Genomic DNA, 25,142 nt, shown 5'->3' with positions numbered 1-25,142 from the left:
ACAAGAAAAGTTCTTATGGTACCTGCTGGGTGTGAAGCTAGGTCAGTCACAAGTTCAGTATGGGATGTGCAGGATTATCAAATCTGCATCCACTTACTTTATTGACTGAGGTGAAGTGGCTCCTTCATACTGAATCAATGTTTGGTCCAAGCAGTGCTCCAGAAATTCCACTTAAATGAGTTAGCCACTTAACAAAATTCACATACCTATAGCCTCACATTGCTTCACACAGATGTTTTTAGAAGCATTTGAAAAAGCACTGCTGAATGTTTAGATCTAGGAAGTAATAGTCTTCAACTGTACATACCTTACGTACAGTAAATTATTTTAAGTACTTTTAAACTCATTCAGTGAAGCAGTCATTCTTGAGAAGCCAATAGTCACTTGCATACACAGGAAATTACCTGGCTTGTATGGAATCCAAAATTTATTACCATAGTCGAAAAACTTAATCAGTGATTCCTATTCTGAAACGGGCATTGCAGTTCACATATGCCATCACATTTCTTGAAGGTAAAAAGGTGGCCTCTATAACACATCATACAGTAGAAAGTTTAAACATATTTTAATGTGTCCATTATGAAGAAGCTCATTTAAAATGTCAATAAAGATACTGGTCTAGAAATGTAAACAAGTACTATATACTTGCCTGATAGCCAGGTTCTTATAAAACAGCTGCTTCATTGCGAGACAGGTAGTACCCAAAATGCAACTTACCGACCTGCAAAAGAATAGTTCATGTCTAAAATGAAAAGAATGACAAACCACCCATATTCAGTTGTGTTTCAAACATTTTCCTGGATTGGCCATAAAATGTAGCGTCATTCATTCTAGAATATTTCTGATCATAATGGCGGCACAGTCTAGGGCATGTACAGTCTACTGCCGCTCCCAACATTGCAGTAGCTGCTTGAAACACCTTGCTGCTCCAACATGGAGGTAACTGTTCGAAACCCCACTAACAACATGGGTACATTTTTCTTTATGTTACTTGCACAGGTAGAGGCCTTGCAATGGGCCAGTCCCCCATGCAAAGAGCCCTACCAAATGTATATAAACAAGATCCCAAAGTCTGGCAAAACATGAGGCCTTGGACCATGCTGGTCTTTCATGCAATACAAGAAGATTTAAGAATACTGAGATTTTTAAATTTAATATCACTGTTGTCTAATAATGGGACCACCTCTGTGGTCTAGTGGTCAGAGTTCCTGGCTTGAGATCCAGAGATCCGGGTTCGATTCCCGGTGCTACCACATTTTCTGAGAAGTAGTGGGTCTGAAACAGGGTCCACTCAGCCTCGTGAGGATAATTGAGGAGCTATTAGCAGCTCCGGTCTAGAAAACTGAGATTAACGGTCGTGGGGATCTGTTGCGCTGACCATGCGACACCCTCTATCTGCAAAAGTCGGCTCTAACTTTGCCGACAAGCAGCGGTTGGTATAGTTCGATTGTGGACTACAGGCCACAGAGTTTTTTTTTTTTTTATCTAATAATGAGCGTTTAAACCATGCATTATGTTCAGTACACAATCTATATGTAAGAGGTGGGAGTGTTCAATTAAGCCATGAAATGACATCAGCGCACTACTATGCATTAATCTTTATTGCCAACATATATACATATGATTCAATCAACAAAATATTTTTATATATAGGTATGTGTAATACATCACAGTTGAGTTGTCTTGTACATATGTGTATTTTTTATGTCAGATTATTATTTCTTTCATTTTCCTATCCAAAGCTGGTCATTTACCAGTTACTTGTCCTGACCGCTATATTCAAGGTCTCTCTTTGAAAACAAACTCTGAGCATGTAGACTTTTTCCTTTTCATTACATGGTCCATGTAGCCACCTTTTGTGATTCCTTGGATATGTACATAAACGATTTTATAATCATCATTATACCATGAAATATGGCAGATAGTCAGTAGGAGAGTAGCTGTAAGTATTTGCATATGTAGTCTCCTATAAGTTGATTCTTATTAACCCTTCAGCATGGTTTGCCATACAGAGTACGCTGGTATTTAAATGGTCCTACCTGCGGTTTGCCGTACACCATACACCAAGCTGTAAGCCTAATTTCGAAGGCCCAAAAATATGGAACGAAACACACCAGCATGACGATGATTGCACTGGGCTGTTGTGAAAAGAATACGCTTTCTGTTCATGTAACCATAAGATTCATGATCCTGCAGCCTTGCCAGTCAGTCTAAATAGAACGCGTGACCTCACAGTTATGATGGCCAAGTGACTGTGATATCAACATACCACAAAGATGATATGCTGTGGTTGTGAATAAACAAAGCCCTGGTTGTTTGTGATTACAAAAGAATCATGCTATGAGTGGATCTGAAGGATCAAATGCTACAGCCGTAATTGCTTGAACAAAAGAAGAGTACTAAGTGGTATCAAAAGTTATTCAAGAGGCTACTCAATGCAGCAATACATAACGCAGTGGTCATATGTCAGTGTCTCCCGAATAACAAAAGCATGAACACACTAAAGTTCAGACTTTCACTAGCACAAGGCCTCATGGAAAAACACGGTTCTGGTGTTCTTCGTCCTGTATACAGCCGTCCATCAGTTGAGCCGACGCGTAAAAGACTCACAGAACGACATTTCCTGGGGAGTATTCCACCCAAAGGAAAAAGGCAAAGCCTAAAAAAAGATGTGTGCGCAAAACATGGTAAAAGGAAAGAATCTATTTACTGGTGTAGTGAATGTGAGGCATGGTTGTGTTTAGATGGATGTTTCAAGAAATACCATACGAAACTCAACTTCTAATCAACTTGCTTCCACCACTCAGATATAGAGCGCTCATATTATAAGGTAAGATTATAAAACCATATTTTAAGATGATTTCAGTGAAAAGTTCATAATTATATCTCATATAGTTCAAAAGTTATGATACACAATATAATTAGAGCAAAATTTAAATGGGCAACTAAAAAATACTACTGCAAGAGGCCCCACAACAGCGATATTTAAATGGCCACGCTGAAGGGTTAACTGTGCCAGCTATTGAGTGTTACTGATTAGTGTTTGTAGACACAGTATGATTATTTTTAGTGTCCCTCAAAAACGTTTTATTACGTTGTATTTAGTAGTTATATGGTATTTCATCATTTACTTTTTATGATGTTTTCCATATTTATTCTTTACATTATTTTCTTACATAATTATGATGAGTCTGATGCAAATTGTTATGTGAAATCACTGAAGCTGTTTTAGAATCTCATGAAAGGTAAATATAATGGGTAAAAGAGGATACAAGAGAAGATTTTGGCAGTACATATTTAGTATTCTGATGTTGCAATGAATGGTGCTGAAAGATTGAACTAGAACATTGACAGAAAATATTATTTCCCATATACAGTGTCTCAGTATTTAGTATTACAAACATCTGATCTCTAAAGAGAAACTATAAATAAATTTCAGTTTGCTGTCAGTTGTAGAAACTGCAGTCACACTGATTCCTCTGCTTCAAGCATTAGTCCAAGATGGATTTCAAAGAACACAGAACTATGAATGTATGTGATATGCATGACCAAACAGCATTTTTTTCATATGAGGTTTGTAACAGTGAGCTAATTAGCTTCTTAAAATTACTGACTACACACTCTTTGTTCAGATACACAACATGAAATTCTGAACACTGCAGAATTTAGCTCTAAATGTCACTCTTGTTAACACTTCTGTGTGTATATTCACTAATGTCACTTATAATTCAAAACATTAAACACCAGACCTTATTTTGTATCAGGAATTTCTACTCTTCCTGGTTTCAAATAGTATATTTCTTCTTCATTTAATAATCAGTTATTATCTCCACAGCTAACTCTGTTTTTATTCGTTAATTAACAGTCCTATTATTAGTACAAAAACATATCACTTTTTCATCTCCTAGAAAGTGAATGTGATCCAAAGAGAAATAAAACAAATCTGTTGCTTTTCTTATAAAACGTTTAAAAACAAGATAAGACTGTATTTCAATTATGGACTAAATTCTAGTATATCAGGCACTCGGGACACACTGGCCAGGGTCCACCACTCCTTTGTAATGTCACAAAATTGCAGCTCCTTTTTCATAAATACTTTGGAGTGTGAACTTATATCTTGAGTTTAAGATTCTAAAAATGAACTTACAAGGTTTGTGGGGGGGGGGGTCTTCTAGTGCCTCCATAAACTAGAATTTCATAATATATGCCATAATTTCCTGAACATCTGAAACAGACCCACAAAAGAGAACTGATGTTTGTATTATACACGTGGCAAGCCAGCTGAAATTGAAGATTCAATACCACACTCATCCTTCCCTCGCAGAATACGGAAATATCCATTATCACCCCAATCAGAATTCCAAGAATTGGCAACAAGCCAGTAGGGGGTACCATTTTCTACACCCCAACCCAAGATTCTGATGGCATGACCACCAAGAACACCGCCAGTCACATGCTGGTACACACCTATAAAACATCAGATTAAATTGATGACTTACAAGCAGCAATGAACTAATGCCAGAACAGTAAAGAAATGTGTGCCTTGGACATTAAAGCCACTTTTAGAATTGGTCAATGCATCAATTACAGGAGGTAGCTTCCCAGCCACATTAAAAACAGTAGTTAAACCATGTAAGATTTGAGGCTTTCACGGCGGTGACTATGAAGAAAGCAGTCTTCTGGGATTTGGCACCGTGTATATGTGGTGTTAACCGACGTTTCGGAGGAACGTATCGCCCCCATCTTCAGGTTTGAAGAAGTATAAGTAAATCTGCAAGCGACAACACCGTGAGACACGGTCAAGCAGACTGCTTTCTTCAGTAGTTAAACCAATTTATAAAAAAGGGGTAAAAGAAGATCCAAACAATTATCGTCCAATTACTCTTCTCCCAGCTCTTTCAAAGATTCTGGAAAAAGCTAATTTCTTTTCTAGACACACAACATATCTAATAAATCTCAGTTTGGATGTAGGAAAAATAAATCCACAAAAGACGCTACTGCCACAATTATCAAATTGTGTACTATCAGACTTATCAAAAGCATTTGATTGTATTGAACATAACTGTTTTATGAATTATACCAATATGGAGGTTGTGGTATACCACATAAGCCAATCAACTCCTATATTACAAACAGAACACAGCAAGTGAAAGTTACATACATAGCAAACCATCAACTGAAAGAATATTTGTCAAGTAGCCTTCCAGTTAGATATGGAGTTCCTCCAGGTTCTGTTCTTAGTCCATTACTTTTCATTTTATATGTAAATGACATATTGCACCTAACACAAGGCAGAACAATAATGTATGCCAATGCGTATGATGCAAGTCAAGATATAAATGAACACCAAAAAACAATCTCAGAAAATACAGGCTTAGTAAAGCAATATTTTGAAATAATTTATCTATAAATCCAACCAAAACACATTACATTATCTTCCAGACAAAGCAATGCAGGCAGAAAAATCCTGATAAAGAATAGGGAAATAGTTAATGTAAAAAGTACAGTGGAACCTCGCTTAATGGGCATAATTCGTTCCAGAATCTTACTCGTAATGCAAAACAATTTTTCCCATATAAATTAATGTAAAATACGATATTGTGTACCATGCTGAAAAAATACTCAAAAAATTTTATGTATAACGTTTATTCAAAGAAAATTATATATACATTGTTAAGGATTGTGAATCATCTTCATCTTCTCTTCTATGCGGAATGAACCAACCTAGAATGCGAATTCGATTTGCAGAAAAAAAAAACCATATGAGGAGCAACCTTTCAACATCGTTGAGAATACGTAACTGTTGCATAGATATTCTTGTCACTCTCTTTGAAGCATCTATCTCCTTAATCTTCTCCTTGTTCTTGGGGATAGTGCAAATCGTTGATGTAGACCGACTGTATGTGCGTGCTAAATCAGCCTCGCTCACACCCCGTTCTCACTTTTCAATGATTTTACGTTTCATTTCTACGGTTATTTTTATTCTCTTATGGCTGTCTTTTTGCGGCTTTTTCTTCGGGGACATTTTTGCAAGGGTTATTAAACTTTGCACAAGAAAAATCACAAATATCTCTGAACGCAAGTTTGGAAAAATGTGTGATCACAAGCGACACTAAGATGCTAGTGGAACGAATGCTAAACATAGACTGATGTAGCAAGTGCACAATCCAGGACTTCCCCTCTCATCACTCGTTATGTGAGTCATTTTTTTACAATTTGTTTTGTTCGTTATGCGAATTACTCATTAAGCGAGGTTCCACTATACTAATTTCCTTGGTGTTATAATTCACAGTAACCTGAACTGGAAAGTATGTGGGGTAATCCAAAAGTTTCCAAAATTTGAATTTTGGGCGCGAATGGTTATGAGTACATCGAAATACCGCTAGGTGTCTCCTCACACATCCTTCTTGAATCAGTGTGGCAAGCGGCATCGAGTTGAGTGGTAGTGTTTCCGTGAGTTTGCAGTTTTGCGATGGCTGACCTGAGAGAGCAGCGTGTCTGTATAAAGTTTTGTTTCAAACTTGGGAAAACCGCTGCAGAAACACACCAAATGTTGAAGCAAGCTTTTGGTGAAAACAGTTTAGGCGACACAAACTTACAACTGGTATAAGCGTTTTAAAAATGGCCGAACATTGACTGATGATGACAATCGTTCAGGACGGCCATCAACGGGCAAAAGACCAGAAAATGTCGCGAAAGTTTGGGATCTGATTCTGCAAGATCGTAGACTGACCATCCAAGACCTCTGTAACACCTTGGGACTAAGTTATGGTACATGTCAACGAATTTTGACAGAGGAAGTGAACATGAGGAGGACTGCGGCGAAGTTTGTGCCACAACTGCTGCAAAATGAACAGAAGCAGCATCACTTGGAAGTCTGCAGGGAACTTCAGCAACAGCTTCAAGAGGATCCAAACTTTCTTTCGAAGGTTGTCACTGGTGATGAAAGTTGGGTTTATATCTACGACCCTGAAAGCAAGCAGCAATCGTCGCAATGGAAGAGCCCTTCTTCACCTTGGCCAAAAAAAGCTCAACAAGTCAAGAGCAACATTAAGTCCATGTTGCCTGTTTTTTTTATATTGATGGGATTGTTCACAAGGAGTTAGTCCCTCCTGGTCAGACAGTCAATAAAGAGTTCTATCGTGATGTTCTAAGGCATTTGAGGGAGAACATGCGGAGAAAACGTCCAGAGAAGTGGCGCACGAACAACTGGGCACTCCACCATGACAACGCACGACCACATATGGCTTACATTGTGCAGGAATTTTTGGCTAAAAACAAGATGGCAGTTGTTCCCCACCCACCGTACTTGCCAGACTTAGCTCCATGCGACTTCTTTCTCTTCCCCAAGATGAAAATCAAGTTGAAGGGGCGAAGATTTGATACAGCTGAGGAAATTCAAGCGGAAACGTAGACGGTACTAAACGCCCTAACAAAGAAAGACTTCCAGGACGGATTTGAAAAGTGGCAGAAACGCTGGGATCGGTGTATGCACTCCCAAGGGGACTACTTTGAAGGTGATGGTGCAGAATAAGATCTAGGTAAGATGTAATAGTTTTTATTAATATATTTCGGGAACTTTTGGAGTGCACCATGTACATACTGAAAGATCATACAGAATTAGCAGTAATTTATTTTAGGCAACTAAAGATATTAATAGTATACTTGCTATACATTCAAGAAACAATCTTATATGCAAACAAAAAGTGTAACTGCACTGTGAACAAACAAGTACATATTTATACCACAAGAAATAATGACTGTTATAGGTATGAACATAATTTAGAACTTTATAACAGTAAACCATCAGTAGCACACTGTATCTTCTATAACAAATGTTGCTGGTTCCACCATCTATAACAAATTGCCTAACAAAATAAAAATAACGAGTTTAAAAAGGAACTGAAGGACTCACTTATGAAGGAAAGCTGTAATTCAACAGAAGATTATCTCAATGAAGAATTCCATAATACTGGCTACTGATAAGCAGATATATAAAATAATCTATATTTCAAATAAGTTTATACCATGATCATTAATGTATTTCAATAATAATAGACGGACATGTCCTACATAAGTGTATTTTGATCTACAGAATAAAATAAAAGTGAATATGTGAAAAGCTTGCTCAGAAATGTGATGACAGGTCACGCAATACAGCCCACCTATCAAATGGAAATGGTGGTGGTGGGGTGGAATCTTTCTCCAGGGTTATAAAGCGGCCAAAATGTGAAGCTGATATGAACTGATAAAGTCTTAACAGGTATTATACCTTCATGATTTAATACTTAGGCACAGATGCAACTTTATCTTGACTGTAATAATTACCTCAGCTTGTTCATCCTTATATTATTGGAACTATATTATCATGCGTAGTTAACTAAAGGACACTGAGATAATGCAAATCCATCTTCCTAGTATGTATAGTTCTTAAAATGCAGTAATTCTAAGAAATTTATATAAAATATCTGGAGATACTGAAAAGGTCTTGCTCAGCGGTAGGTAATAATTACCACTGAATTACAGAATGTTAAGTCAATTATAAAATTACATGATGCTAACAAGACAGGAGACTTATCACCAAACTTTGTTGGCCATGTACTGTGGTGCCATAATGACATATGGGTCACCTAGGCAAGTGTTGCAGTCTTTCAATACTAATCCCATAAACATCCAGCCCACAGTACCATGAGATTAAGTATCACCCACTCCTGATGTTAAGACTAATAATGGGAAGGTGGTGGTTGCAATCTACTTAACATTTGACTATCCAGACCTGAACTACTGAGCCTATATCCACAGCAAGAAATGTGAGTTATTCAGCCAGACTTTAAACTGGCTATCTCCCCAACACAAGACACGCTACTAATTCCCAGTATGTGCCTTGCATTCTGGAGATACTGGTTCAGGTCTCTGTCAATATGGGTACCTTTGAGGTTCTAACTGCATCTCATGCACTTCCCTTCCTTTCTCCCTCTGTGTCAGCTGGCAACTACTGAATAAGCTTCTGAGCCTGACTGCATCGATTCACTTAAGCAACTACATGCTGATGTTGAAAATGTTGGTTCACAGAATTATTGTGCCCAAAGAGGGTGAGCATATGCGTATGCCCACTCACACAGGTACATACTAACTCCATGGAGCTTAGCCTTTCTTGAAAAGTCACCAGTTGTGTATTTACTCAAGAATTTCCCAACATTTTATGAAACCTGACGGTTCATTACTGTGTTTACAAGAGCCCTCCACTTGTCCCTATCCTCCGCCAAATCAATCCAGTCTACACCATCCCTCTAAGATACATTTTAATACTATCCTCTCATCTATGTCTTCCTGGCCTTCCTAATGGTCTCTTTATTTCTGGCTCTCCCACCAAAATCCTATATGGCTTCCTCTTCCCTCCCATGTGTGCTACATGCTCTGCCCATCTAATCCTCCTTGACTAGTTCACTCTTGTTATACTTGACACAGAGTACAAGTTATAAAGCTCCTCATAGTGCAGTTTTCTCCATACCTGATTTGTAAGATATAAAATCCCCAAATACTGTGAATGCACCTTCCACAGGTCCATTAGTCATTATCTCCTGCTGAATCTTCTGGACATTATTTTCAATACTATAAGCATGTCTACCTGAAATTTGCAAATAGAAAAACTTCAAAAGACAGTCTTAACAGGGATTATATAAACTGTAATTTATTATTCAAAGCCTATGCAATTAAACTTTTAAAAATCCACATCAGATGGAATAAATTACAATTTACTTGTCATAAATATACCCATAATTCTATATTCCTTTCTTCTGGAGAGTATTCTTAAAATGACAGGACAAAATGGATGGAATTTAGTAGCTAAATGCTTGCCCACATGGACTGCTTACAGCCATTTTAATGAAAAGCATTTATAACAAATATTTTATGTTTATAATTTGTGCACTGGAACTTACCAAAGTGTTTGTCCTTTTTGTATGGCACATCATAACCTTTCTCACATTCTCTTTCACAGCGTGGAGTAGTGTGTCCCTCTTGGCATGGCTTTCGAGAACCATTTGTATGATGTTCACATGGAGCAATGGCATATGGCTGGCATCCCTGAACACAAATATAAAAAATCAGTGCAAAGATATTGCACATACTTTCTCATATGAGTGACCTTGACAATGTTACCTTGGATGGAAACTGTTGTTTCTACAGACCACTGCTGGTCACTGAATATGCAAGTCACGGTATGTCCAACCATTAAAACATTTTTTCACATTTGGGCCCCTAGTGCATGTACCATTATTTTCCTGAACATACCACTTATGGAGTTTTATTTTGGGAGAGAGTTTCAATGAATTACTGAAATTTAATCAAAATCATTAGAGCAATTTCTGAGAAAACCACAAAAATTTGCTTTTTGTGGCAACTCTGATGGGCCTCTATTTTTTAGGTAGAATGTTCATATTCAATGGGCCCTAACCTATGGTAAATAAACTCCTACCGAATATGAATAAAATCCAGCCAACCATTCAGTTGCCAGCAAGAGAGACATACGTACATCCATACAGATGCCATTACAAAAACATCTTTCTGCATCAGGGTTGCCTGAAATGTGTAAACCCATTAGAATCTCAACATCAGTTTTTTTTAACTATCACAGCACTTTCTCAAATTTGCTATTTATATGAGAAAGTAAAAACTAGCAAAACAGTAAACATCAAGTGATATATCAAAGCATAGTTCTGACAGTTACTTTGTATGGTTATGAAACACATGAATCAAGGACATTACACATCATGGAACAAAGTTATTTCCATCTAAGCTCTCTAGTATTGTTGTGATGGTAAAATCAAGGATGTTATAATAGGCTACTGTAGGGTTAGTAGAGATGGATGGGCATAATTTTGATTGCGAAAGAGGTCATTAGAAAGACCAAGTTATTTGTCTCTCTGGTCAAAATATTCCCCTCAGCCCTTCTATTCTCTGTTCTTTGCTCAGAGTGACAGATCAAACTTACACTCTAGCAATAAAATTATAGTCATGAACTTTTCTTTTAGCCTAGAGACCAGGAGTAAGATGATCCCAAAATGAACAGCAGCAAACATCAGTTGAGTTTAACCTGTTCTTAGTTTCATCAGCCTCTGTCACTGTCATTCCCACATATATGAACATTATTATACTTTAAAATGACTGAGCAGAAATTCATAATTACTATTTTTCTTGTATTCTCATTATGACACATGAACATGCCATTAATGTTTAGCCTTATTTTACTTAGCAGCTAATACACTTTAAGTGAATGCCTCGAGACATGCTCATTAGTAACATTAAGAGAGTGTAAGAGAACAGACTGTGTCACAAGATAAATTAATGGAGAGTAACAAAAAGCATACAAATAATAAATACTGTATCAAGTACAGGAGAATTTACATAATGTGGGTATCCGAGTATATCTTATACAAATAAAAATGTAAATGTTCGTTTGTTACCCCTCGAAAATCTCCGAAAGTTCTTCACCAACTGCTTCGAAATTTTGACACAACGTTGCATTTGAATTCACGCGTTTTTATATACCCACTATATAGATGTCACACCTGTGACAGGTAAAAACATGCATCTTTTGAAAACCGGAATTGGAATTTGGAATTCAGAAGAGTCACCGCTATGGAAATGCTAGAACAGACCGTTGCATAGGAAGTAACAATAGTGATACTGTATCGAATCTCCATGGTTATGACGAATACACAGAGAGTTCCCACAGAGACAACGCAATAACAATGGGTCGCTGCATAGGAATCGCGGAATCAACAAAGCAGCACATGGCTGAAGATATTTTCTGTCGAATACGCATGGAAAATTCCAATATGAACATGGATTTCACAGCAGAAATCTGCAATGAAGCGCTGATAATGATTGAAGATTTGTGCTTAGAAATTGCGAACAAAGTTCTCAATCAATTGGGAATGCCATCACCGAATTGATCTGCTGCTGCTTTGTTCAATGCAGAATTGCATCATGAACAAAATTACAACACGGGTGATCTTTTGTCGTATGTGCAATGAAATATTCCTAAGCCAGCGCTTGAGCAAAAAGGTATTTACGATCAAATAATGCAAACTGTCAATAACGGGGTTGCAGTATTCTTCTTCTTAGTTACACCAGGAGGAACTGGTAAAACGTTCCTAATTAGATTGATTCTGGCAGCAATTCAATCCCAAAATGCCATAGCCTTAGCTCTTGCATCGTCCGGCATAGCTGTGACATTGCTACCGGGTGGAAGAACTGCTCATTCCGCTTTGAAATTGCCATTGAACATGCAACATTTCCAAAGGATCAGGCATGGGAAGGATATTGCAGAAATGCAAATTTATTGTTTGGGATGAATGCACAATGGTGCAAAAAAAATCACTCAAGGCTCTTCATCAATCATTGCAAGGTTTGCGTGGAAACATCAGACCATTTGGGAATGCATTGATATTGCTTGCAGGAGATTTCAGGCAAATATTACCTGTAATTCCTTGATCAACACTAGCGGACAAAATAAATGCTTGCCTGAAATACTCTACTTTGTGGCAACACGTAAAGACGTTAAAATTAACTACAAATATGCGTGTCCAGCTGCAAAACGATCGATCAGCTGAGATATTCTCACATCAATTGCTGGAAATTGGGAACGGAAAGGTGCCGGTTGATCTGACCTCAGGACGAATTTCGCTGCCTCATAACTTCTGCAAATTAGTGACGTCAAAAGAATTGGTTGAAAAAGTATTTCGCAATATTCACACCAATTATAAGAATCATGATTGGCTGAGTGAATGAGCTATTCTTGCAGCCAAGAATAAAGACATCTACGAACTTAACAATATCATTCAGTCTAACATTCACTGCGAGGCAGTCACATACAAGTCCATCAACACTGTTGTGGAAGCAGATGAAGCGGTTAATTATCTAACAGAATTTTTTAATTCACTCGATCTGCCACAGCAACGCATGGCCGGGTACAGCTAGTTTAAATATAAAAATACACAAGTTTTTTTTTATTGCTAGTGANATGCGTGTCCAGCTGCAAAACGATCGATCAGCTGAGATATTCTCACATCAATTGCTGGAAATTGGGAACGGAAAGGTGCCGGTTGATCTGACCTCAGGACGAATTTCGCTGCCTCATAACTTCTGCAAATTAGTGACGTCAAAAGAATTGGTTGAAAAAGTATTTCGCAATATTCACACCAATTATAAGAATCATGATTGGCTGAGTGAATGAGCTATTCTTGCAGCCAAGAATAAAGACATCTACGAACTTAACAATATCATTCAGTCTAACATTCACTGCGAGGCAGTCACATACAAGTCCATCAACACTGTTGTGGAAGCAGATGAAGCGGTTAATTATCTAACAGAATTTTTTAATTCACTCGATCTGCCACAGCAACGCATGGCCGGGTACAGCTAGTTTAAATATAAAAATACACAAGTTTTTTTTTATTGCTAGTGAGTGGGACTAAGTCCCTTGTACTACGGTCACTTCTGGCCTATTGTACCAGCCCCACATGATAAGTGAGGGTGACTGTGGAGCAATTGGTGGAAAGAAGATTGGCAGGGGAAACCGAAGTACTCAGAGCCCCAGCGCCACTTTGTCCACCACAAATCCCACTTGACCAGACCCGGGATCGAACCCAGACCGCCGGGGTGGGAAGCCAGCTGCTAACCACTTCAGCTATGGCGCAGCCCAATACACAAGTTACTCAATGACATTAAGAAACAAGTAGACAATTTTATTACCTGATGTGAATCATATGATCCTCCACTGACAATCCCTTTCTTTACCCAGTAACTCCAAGCTGCACCAGGGAATCCCCCATTGCAGCCAAACCCACAAGACGAACAGCATGAAACCAGATCCTCTGCTGAAAAGTGGAAGTGGAGAGTGCCATTTGAATGAATGCAAACTCTGTCTGACATGGCTTCCACTGCACCAAATGCCTAGAAAATTTACATACAGTTTACAAAGAGTAAAGCACTGGCCAAACTTTTTCTTTTATTTTATATTGTTTTACTTATTTCCATTTGTTTCTCAGTACCAGTGCAGCTGAGAATGTTGGTTATGCCCATTTCCCTAATCTAATTTTATCTACAAAATAAGCATTAATAAATACCATCTACACTGGCATATAAGGCAATCCTAAAATTTTCAATTAAAGTTTAAGTTTTGGGATATTTGACCTGAGACTGAGGCTTGTTGTTATGAACAGTCACACACAAAAGATTTTGGACTGAATGGTAGCAAACATTACCCGAATTCAGTCTCCTCTTAATTTTATCCTGAATCAGGTTTTCATGTGTTATCATTGTTCTCAAATATGTGAACTGTGCCACATTTTCAAAACATCTGTTAGCTATCATTATGTCATGATTTTGCCCTGCATTCAGGTGACAAGACCACAACATATACTTAGTTTTCTCTGTGTTTATTTCTAGAACAACCTCCTTATTAGTGTCAATTAAAGCTTGTGTTTTTTTCTTTATGGTATCTATTATGACCCAGTAGATTCACTGATAAACCAACAGATGATGTGTCCCATTTAATTTCAGTCCCACCTGGTTTTCCTGGACCTTCATAATTGCATATTCTAAAGCAAAGTTGAAAAGCAGTGGTGATATAGCACCTCCTTGTTTTAGACAATTCTGGATAGGGAAATTATCAGACAAATGTTTACCTATATGGACTTTACTATATGTTTCGTTTAAACGCATTTTAATCAGCCAGACTAGTTTCATAGGCACCCCAAACTGTATCAGAATATTGTACAATACTTCCCTCCTAACTGAATCATGACTTTCTTGTCTATGAACAGCTGATGTACTGTCTCATTGTACTCCCATTTTTTCTCCAGTATGTGATGAATGCAAAAGACCTCGTCAGTAGTTGATGTGTTACGTGAAAACCCACACTGATGATCCCCAATAATTTCATCTATAAATGGACTGAACAAACATGTCACTGACATTTGTTTCAAATTATGTCCTATGAATTTACATAAGACTACCAATATCTGTGGGGTATGTAATTACCAAAATGTGATATCACCACATTCAAAATGCAGTAAGGCACATTGCTGACAACTATATCTACACATCTGGTGCTGAAAAGACTATGTATCTGCATTTTCTTTTATGTTCTGTATTCCATATATTCAGTCCAAACAACACCATGAAAAAGCACCCATGTTCATTAGTTAGGGGCCAGTCCCATCAAAATGCGAGTATTATGTATCAGTTTAATAAGCCCATAAAGACAGTATCATGAACTTTCTGAAACATAATTATATGTAACATTCTGTGATTTACTCCACCTACACTCTATCTCACAAGCAATTACTGGGTTTTTAATTTATATTTTAGTCTACACAGCAATAATCAACTGTTACATAATCTCTTTCACCGAGTTCATACTCAGACATTTCCAAGCCCTTCCTCGCTACATGGATGCATGCAGTAGTGTAGTTGGTTGAGGCACTATGCTACAAGCAGAAGTTCGCGGGTTCGAGTCCTGAGGTGGATTTCTTCAAATGACCTAATCTTTCTAGCTGCACTATGGCCCTGGGGTAAACTCCGTCTCTAACAGAAATGAGAACCAGGAATCTTCCTGGGAGGTAAAGGGCTGCCAGCCCATAAGGCTGACAACCTTACCACCACCTGTGAGCCCACTGTCTACAGAAAATGCGGAAGCCTCGACCTGTCACAACCCTATGGGCCTTCAAGGCCTGTTACAGGGATAGCTTTATCTTCACCATTTCCCTCAATGCATCCTATCTTGCTATAAATACTGTAAATAATATGAGAAATGAGAGATCCCCACCCAACAAGATCCACATGATCCTTGGTCACGTATCTCCTTTATTGTTGGGCAGTCTGGCCAATGTTCTCTTGCATCAAATTCCTCAGGAATTTCAGTATCAGTCAGTCCACCAGATTTTGTTGGCAGGTGAAATAAATGTGCATCACGGTGCACTCCCATGAGTTGAAGGATATATTCATGGGGAATATCCTCCATGAAATTCTGTCCAGCCTGCAAATAAAAGTAAAATATATTAATTCCACAAGCAACAATAGAGATTCCTGATATCAGAAAGGCGATATTTTCAGATCAAAATATATAGCTCAAACTACTAGACTAGACTAAAAAAAAAAAAGAAGAAAGAAAAAAACGATATTTATATTTTCTGAAGTCTTAGTCACTGAAACATATTTAACTAATGCTTCTATCATCAGACTCGCAGTTCTACTTTCAAGATGTAAATGGCAGGTTCATCTGAAATGTTAGCACCTCTCTACCAAGCAGCATAGTAACATCCCGGATGTCGGTAATCTTCATATGCTTAGCAGTTCGCCATCTGTTGCAGATATGTCATAAAAACTTATAATTATTCACTGCTATGCACGTAATCAGCCATGATGGGAAGGCAAAGTTTGTACATTACAAAATTCATTTATACACCTTCATTATGTGACTGCATGCACCAGGGGTCAGTATCCTTTTACCAGTGCTTTACACACATAACAAAATCCCTTCATATATCTGCAGCTTTCCCTGATGTTGGCATTAATTAAAGCAAATCAGAAGGAACTTTCATCCATCTGGACGACACTTCGATGATTATGTAAAACTGGAGGATAAGCTTCTAGCAGACATACACAATGGACTAACAAATGAAATTACAAATACATAAACATCTTGTGTTCCAACACAAATCTCTCAAACCTACCCAACCTAGTTACTCAACACAAATCAGGAAAGTTACATCTGCAATCTGGTCTCTTACTGTACGGGGTGTCCGCATGAAAGGTAACCAAAATAAAATCACTATATCTTGGAAACAATTTATTATACACATTTATGGGTTACACCACTACAAGGGGAAACTATCACCGTTTTTTTTCTGCATATATAACTTTCTCAATAAATTTAAATGTGGGCTCCATTGGTGGCATTACAAATATCCAGACTTCAAGCATGTTTGGTGTTACTGTAGCCACAGCGTCCCTTATGCAGGCTTTCAGGTGTTGAAGCTCGTTGATCTTAACCTGGTAGACAATGTTCTTCACATAACCCCACAAGAAAAGATCCACTGGGGTTAAATCTGGTGACCTAGGAGGCCAAGCAATTGGTCCACCTCTGCCAATTCATACCTCAGCCATCTCTCTGTCCAGGCGATTCCTAACATGGTGGCAAAAATGTGGTGGCGTATGCATTTAGGCCGGGTATGAAAAAAAAAAGATTTCAGAGTTTTCCTTTCTGATGACATAAACCAGATACATGTAAGACAATTAGTTTACAAGATATACATTTTTTTTATTTTGGATACCTTTCATCTGGATACTCTGTATTTCACCATATTGTCATCCTTCCATCCTACTGGTTTACAATGACATGATCCCAATCTTGTTCAATTGTGTGATTAGCAGTATAAGAAATGTATCTCACGAACAGAGTATTCTTGTTTCTTTGCATTATGTAATCCTCATGACAGACTACAAGAGTATTTAGCGTTGCCATCCTTGGACAAAACTACAACTTACATCCTGGATATGACCAGTGCTCTGGAGCTAAAGGATTTCCTTCAGTATCAATACTCCTCCTATTTCTGATGAATGTTAGATGCAACAGGCTAAGACCCTAATCTACAGACAAGAGTAAAAGAATGGCATCTCAAATCAGGCTAGGTTACATTATGTTCCTTCTTTTTATGTATAAGAATATTTACTTCTACTATTCTTACATTACCTGCATGTTTTTGTACAGTGAGCATGAAACATACTATATAATGCAGTATAATGCAGCGGTAAATAGTGTGACGTCAAAGGCACATTCTTGGCCTGAACACTAGAAGCAGAAATCAAATTTATTTACCAACTTCAAATCTTTTCGTTTTCCAGAAGGGCACTATGTTTACCGGTATTAGGTTATTTAATAGATTACCAGAGACCATTCAAAGTCTTAGAAAGGATAGAATAAGTTTTAAAAATAATTTATTTTCATATCTCATAAATAATTCATTTTATACAGTTCATGAATTTTTGGAGCATACAGTAAATAGTTACTTACAGTGTTTGTTTAGCTTTGTATTGTCTTTCTGCTTTGTCTGTGTTATGCTTGTGACCAGTTTCATGTCCATTGTATTTTGGACTTGTGAAATGTGAAATATGTATGTACAGTCATGTGTATTGTGAGATTCAGCAAAAACAGGAAGACATGAAACTTACTCGTGTAATATCCAAAGAAGAGTAACAAATATGAATGGGAGACTAAATAAATATATTGCTTCTTCAGTTTTGTAATACTGTGTCCCCACCATATTTATTCCTACAAAGAGATCTCGACAATTTCATTATCATTATTTGTGATGCCCCAAATTTGAGATTAGAAAGAGGAGGGTATTACCCAAAAGCTAGAGGCTTGCGAAAAGAGTTTCGCAGTTATTGCCGTAAATTGTAAACACCGGGACTGGCAAGTAGGTTAAGAATGTGAAGACTCAGCAAGTCTCGGTGTACCACAAAGCCAGTAGCTTACCTCACTCGTACACTGGATTACTCGTGAAAGACTGCTTACACAGCAAGGAGACGCAAGGGGGTCCGCCCACAACCACCCATGAGAGCCAATGAGGAGGTTATTATGAGGATGGAGGACACTGAGGGGGGAGTCACCCACCCTCTTTCGTCAAGGCTGAATCAGCGAAATAAAACCATAAATTAGGGAATTTCGGGGGACTTGGGGGACGTTCTATCAGATAATATTCGCTTGTCAGCCGGAGGCTCTCGGCGACATGTATTCCATAAGAGGGTGGACAACGGCTGTAATCTACATTTGTATTGCACGTAAGTCTCTTTGCTCATATACGCCATGCTGTTAAAAGGTGTGTGAATACAAGTGTTATTGTGAGATAATGAGGCAGTATCCAGTGAACCAAGTGAGAGTCAGGGTAGAACAGGGTAGGAATGAATGTACAGTAGCAGACGATGATAGGAGTGCAGTTCAGGGCACCTCCCCTTCACAACTAGGACGGTAGAATGGGTTTAGCGAGAAGTGTCATGTAAACAGATAAGGGCAGGCCTTTTTCTTAATGTATTTATGATTGTAAATAGACAAGTGTACATAGTGGAGAATGTACGCAGGGAGTTCTGATTCGCCCATTAGTAACCATCCTGTCCTCAACCGAGCCCGAGCTTCCCTAGCCAAGACTGCCGACGGCAGCCGAGTGCAACATAGATGTTAGCGAAAGAGAATAACCGACGAAAGTAATTATAAGTTCTCACCCCCTCCCCCTGAGGTGTAACATTATTAACTCGTATTTAGCACTACTAGACCCATTGCTGAACTTCAGCTCCTGAATATCCATAATATTACTGACTTCTGTTCGTATGTCACAGAGCTGGGAACATTATTATGCTTTGTCTGGCCATAAAAGGAAATACTTCTGGTTGACTGTTCTGGATACTAATACATAAACCTCTCCATACTACATAATATCCTAAATTTTGTTTTGTTTACTACTGTCTTACAATGCCAACTTCAGTGGATAGAGGGTGTCATGTGATCAGCGCAATGAATCTCCACGGCCATTAATTTCGGTTTTTTAGACTGGAGCCACTATTTCCTAGAAACAGCTCCTCAATTATCCTCACAAGGCTGAGTGGACCCCATTCCAGACTTCTTATAAAATCTGGTAGCGCCAGGAATTGAACCTGGACCTCTGGATCTGTAGCCAGGAACTCTGGCCACTAGACCACAGAGGCGGTCTAACTTTGCCGACAAGCAGCAGTCACTCGGTTGGTATAGTTCACTTCTTTTTGTTTTGTTGTCTTACAATAAATCATTGTAACAGTCAACCTCAAAATGGAAGGTCTGATAAACATCTATGCTCAGAGAGAACGAGTGCTCAGCCAGAAATAAAAATCTTGCTACAAACCAAGACTGTGTTGATATACTGGCTGGTCAGACCTATCACAAACCTCATATCCGTACTGATGAGTATGAACTATTAACAGAATGACTTTCAGCAGATGTGTATTTCATTTTTTATTTATTTTGTTTTTAATGATGCTGACAGCAGTTCAGAAAATATAGCATCAAACGGTAGGATGACTAAGGAGTGCTGGATTGCAACGGATTTGGAATTAAGCAGTATTTCCTATTTCAATGTACTACCCCAGCATTCATTCAGAGGGACTATGGAAGACCACATAAAACCTTGGCAAGTATAGACAGTATCCTGACTAAGATTTGAACCAACCACTTATCAATACAAGTCAGATATGTTACCATCTGAGCCAATTTCCTCAGGAGTTATGTATAAAACAAATAGAAGTAAATGATCTTGTGAAAATAGTTATCAAACAACACATAGTACACACTGGAAATGCATTAATGAAACAGGCAACAAGAATGTTGCTTAATGCAAAGAACCTGAGGCTCTGATAAAACTGCCAAGCTCAGACTCCAGGGTATCTAGTAGGATTTGAGATTCTCACAGTGATGGTTATGAAGAGTGCTATCTTCTGGAACATAATGCCGTGTAGTCTGTTGAAAGCCAAAAGACATCGCAGCTCATTCTTCGACCCTGAAGATTGAGGACACATGTTCCTCTGAAACGTCAAATGATTTTCAATGGACCACATGGTGTTATATACTAGAAGACAGAACTCTTCATTTCCAAAGTGGCTGCACACTTACCTTCCATGTTGTATGGAGGGAATTTATATAACTGATAAATTCTTTCGACAACAGTGATGGATACGAGTGTTCCGGTTGGGGAGATCCTGATATAACAACGTGCAGACAAATGGAAAATATAAGTACTATCACTGTCAGGAGAGCCGTAAATGGGCCTTTGGGCGGCATATTCTGAAAACAAATTGCAATTAAAATGGGTAAAGAACATAACCGACCCCACATCTGATCTTGTAAGTCGACACTGTGTGTTCACGTTCGACTCGAGGCTTGTAACTCTGAATTACATGACGCATCTGCAATACACATCACGTGTCACTTCTCAATTAAAAATAAGAGGAATATCTAGGACGGCAGTTATCTCAATCTATTACAAAAATTCAAATTCAAACAACACACTCACAAAAACACAACACAAACCAAACCACGTACAGAAACACAACACAACACAACTTAAACAACGTAACTTCTCTCACTTGCTTTCACCCTTACTACAAAAAGAAGTCGCAGTCACATACGTCACATGCGCACAATAACTACGATGACTACACACATATACACTTATGTGAACACATGACTCACCTCGCCACTCGCCACCGTGTTCCGATCACAGAACGTTAGCGACAAGCAATGCACAGACGCACGGGCTACAAAGCACACACAGTGCTGTCATTTATCCGCGTTAGTATCCGAAACTGTGTAATATGGTGTCAGAGATATACGTACACTGATCGATTAGGGCGATTAGCGGCATTAGGGGATTACCCCCTTGTGGAGATGGGGTCGAATACCTCCACCGTGTCCACCATAGCGCTGTGGGTCGTAGGAGGCGACGAAAAGGGAACCCAGTGGTTGGAGGTATAACTGGGCCACCCGCAATCCTAGGGGATATAAATACGGGGACCTAGCTGTCCAGCTTGGAGAACACTCGTATCTGAAACAGTAAAATGTGATCATGAATCCAACGGGACTTGGATCTGAGAATGCGCTGGTGAGGCCCAGCAGCAACTGTAAAAGACAGACCCATCTAGTCAGACTCGAGACTCGAATCTGCAACAGTAAAATGTGATCATGAGTCCGGCGGCACTAGGATCTGAGAATGCGCTGGTGAGGCCCAGTAACATTTAAAAAAGACAAACCCATCCTATCATCAACGAGGATGTTACATTAGGACTGCGACCGCAAGTGTTCAGTTGAAAAAAAAAATGCTGATCGCGAGTCTCAAGGGACTTGTCGCTAAGACAAACTAATTTGCGGTAAACCGCCGGTCGTAAAGTAACTCTGAGGCCGAGGGCACACCAAGGAAACTGGCAGCCGCAACGCAACCACAATTACCGAGAAATATCGCCGATTTCAAGCAGGCAACAGGTTTCCAGATTAGCAGGCGTACACTGTGGAAACTTACGTTTGATTAGTTGCTCGCGTCATAAGTGTTTGTCCGCTAATTTTGTGCACTTCTTTAAATCACTGAAGCATCTGTTGTCCATAATTTCTTCAGAACCAGGGAAGATGTGTTTTGCGAAAGAGCTGAAAAATATGCAGCAAATCAATCAAGTCATCATATTTGAAATGATGATGAAGATGATGATGATGATGGAAGGCAAAAAATTGTCCAGGGTACAGCGCCTGCGAAATCAGCTGGCTGATTATTTCTTAACGTTAGCAGGAGTAACTCCGCCTCAATGGAATTATCTTAATTGAATTCAACTGATAATTGTATATGATTAGGACTAATCTAACTGCTGACTTGTATCACAAAGCACGGACTATATTGTAGTAATTGTTACATTGCTTTAAGCAGGCATATTCTGTATTTTGATTCTATTATAGGTTTTGATTATAACACACACACATATTATATTATTATATTATTTATTATACTGCAATTGGGTTTTAGCCTGGTGGCAGTAGTACACAATAGGACACAACAGACAAGTAACACACATTACACTAAGTGACAACACGTTCAAACAAAACACAATACACAAAACACAACAATAAGGACATCCTACCACAATGAATACAAACCAAATATGATTAACAACTACAACAATTACAGAGAAATACAAACAACTGCAACAAATACAACAACAAATACAGAGAGAGAGAGAAAAAAAAACAACACCCAAAACACAAACAAAAGGCTTGACCCAGTGTTCAGATAACTTTATTGTCAAGATATACAGTGCCCCAGTTAGGTCATGTTCCCTGAGCATTTCTGAACCTTTCTGAGCAGACATGACCCTTCTCAGTGGAAACTTAATCTTTACCTCAGACTACATGTTGTATAGTGTCTTGGGTTTGCAGCCTAGTGGAGCTTGTTAGTACAGTGTACAGTACGGAAGCTACATAACAGGAGTATTCGTCACTGAGAGGGAGTAACCAGTCAGTTACAGTCTAGCATTTGCCGGAGTAAATGGAAGCAGGAGAAGTAAGTGTGATACTGCTGATGGCAGTAGTTGCAAAATTGTAAACTGTGTAAATGTAAGAGTGAGTGGAATAAATTCCCTAGAACCAAGACGGCGTGAAGTTATTTGTCGCGTTACATACCCAACTTACTTACTCATGGAGCTGAGCCCTTCTGGAGGAGCCACCAATTCTGCAGCTACTCAAGAATTTCCCAGCATTTTATGGAACCTGAAAGTTCATCACCGTATTCACAAGAGCCCTCCACTGGTCCCTATCCTGAGCCAGATCTATCCAATCCATCCCATCCGATCTCTCTAAGATCCATTCTAAAATTGTCCACCCACCCACGACTTGGTCTTCCCTGTGGTCTCTTTCCTTCTGGCTTTCCCACCAATATCCTATATGCATTTCTCATCTCCCCCATTCGTGCTACATGACCTGCCCACCTCATCCTCCTTGACTTGATCATTCTAATTATACTTGGAGAGGAGTACAAGTTATGAAGCTCCTCACTATGCAGTTTTCTCCAACCTCCTGTCACTTCATCCCTCTTCAGTCCCAGTATTCTCCTCAACACTCTGTTCTCAAACACCCTCAGTCTATGTTCCTCCCTTAATGTCAGAGACCAAGTTTCACACCCATACAGAACCACAGGCAAAATTATAGTTTTGTATATTCTAATTTTTAAGTTTTTGGACAACAGACTAGAAGACAAAAGGTTCTGGACTGAATGGTAGCAAGCATTACCCGAGTTCAATCGCCTCTTAATTTCCTCCTGAATCAGGTTTTTATCTGTTATCGTTGTTCCCAAATATCTGAACCGTGGCACATTTTGTTACATACCCAACATGTGACAATACTGTCTGTATATACCACACTTTTCTCGGGCCATTATCTCCGTAACCGTTCAACTTTTGACATAGGTGTTTTGGGTTATATCGGCATACTTTAACATAAGGGACACCCTCCGAAGTTTTGACCATTCCTCCTGGGACATTCTGTATTTATAGGGGGCACGCGGTAGCGCAGTTGATTGAGGGGCGTCCTGATGAGATCATTGGATTTTTTTTTTCAGTTGACCTAATCCTCCCAGCCGCACTAGGCCCTGGGGTTTACTCAGCCTCTAACAGAAATGAGTACCAGGAATTAATTAAATAATTTTCCTGGGGAGTAAAGCGTGGCCGTCACATAAGGCTCACAACCTTACCGCCATCTTTGAGCAGATTTTCTAGATAGTGTGGGACCCTCNATTATATATATTATATATACAATGTATAGACAATGCATGAGTAGACACGCCTGACAATACATTATATCCGTTACCGAGCAGCAATTTGTTTTCTGTGGATGGTCCGTGACGAGCCTATATAGGGAGCAGTGAACACTGGAGCTCGACACATCGTCATTTGCAATGTGACTTAGACTTGTTCAAGGAGATTCAAGGAGCAATAAGGGAAGAACCAAGAACGAAGACACTCCACCGAGAATAGCGGTGCATGAGCATAGCCATTGAAGAGGGAACGTGAAAGTCGTTACTGAGAGTGATTATAATGGTAATTGTAAACAAATAATTGTCCACTAAACATTCGTCTAATCCGAAATCCATCGTTTCTTGTCGCGTTACCTAGGAAACACGCGACAATGTTTCCTCTGCATGCACCTGCTAAGCTGGAAACCAGTTGCCTGCTTGAAATCGGCAATTTTTCTCTGAAATTGCGGTTGCGTTGCAGTTACCAGTTTCCTTGGTGGGCCCTCGCCCTCCTAGACGTCCTAGACTAGACCGACTAGAGACTAGACCGACTAGACCGACTAGACTATCCTATCCTGGGCGTCCGATCCTGGATAAGTAGACTGCGACCTCTGGCGACAGAATCTAAAACTATATCGGTGGTTAAATATTCAGTACAAACCACTGTGCAGTAAATTTTATATATTGATAAATTATATATTAAAGTACATTTATTTAAATGAGCGATAGAAGCATGTATACTAACAATCAATGATACTACTTTGACATATTGATGGAATT

General features: G+C 38.9%; 1 protein-coding gene across 3 annotated transcripts; it reads right to left on the bottom strand.

Annotated features, from left to right (window-relative positions):
* Positions 1-1,569: 1,569 nt before the first annotated feature.
* On the bottom strand, positions 1,570-21,259 carry LOC111870295 (cathepsin B). 3 transcript variants are annotated; one of them, XM_023862458.2, is made up of 7 exons: positions 21,181-21,259; positions 20,708-20,878; positions 15,836-16,045; positions 13,759-13,959; positions 9,942-10,086; positions 9,512-9,628; positions 1,570-4,467 (listed from the first exon to the last, which is right to left on the bottom strand). In XM_023862458.2, exons 2-7 carry the CDS (start codon positions 20,873-20,875, stop codon positions 4,262-4,264), a joined length of 1,047 nt encoding a protein of 348 aa, XP_023718226.1. In that variant the 5' UTR covers positions 20,876-20,878; positions 21,181-21,259; the 3' UTR covers positions 1,570-4,261. The 3 variants fall into 3 exon arrangements, with proteins under 3 accessions (XP_023718226.1, XP_023718224.1, XP_023718225.1); XM_023862456.2 differs by having other exon boundaries at positions 21,108-21,245; XM_023862457.2 differs by having other exon boundaries at positions 21,137-21,245.
* Between the last annotated feature and the right edge of the window lie 3,883 nt (positions 21,260-25,142).

Source organism: Cryptotermes secundus, unplaced genomic scaffold (assembly GCF_002891405.2).
Source record: "Cryptotermes secundus unplaced genomic scaffold, Csec_1.0 scaffold354, whole genome shotgun sequence".
Classification (NCBI taxonomy): domain Eukaryota; kingdom Metazoa; phylum Arthropoda; class Insecta; order Blattodea; family Kalotermitidae; genus Cryptotermes; species Cryptotermes secundus.
Note: the sequence above shows the minus strand (reverse complement) of the source record. Positions and strands in the feature narration are given on the sequence as shown.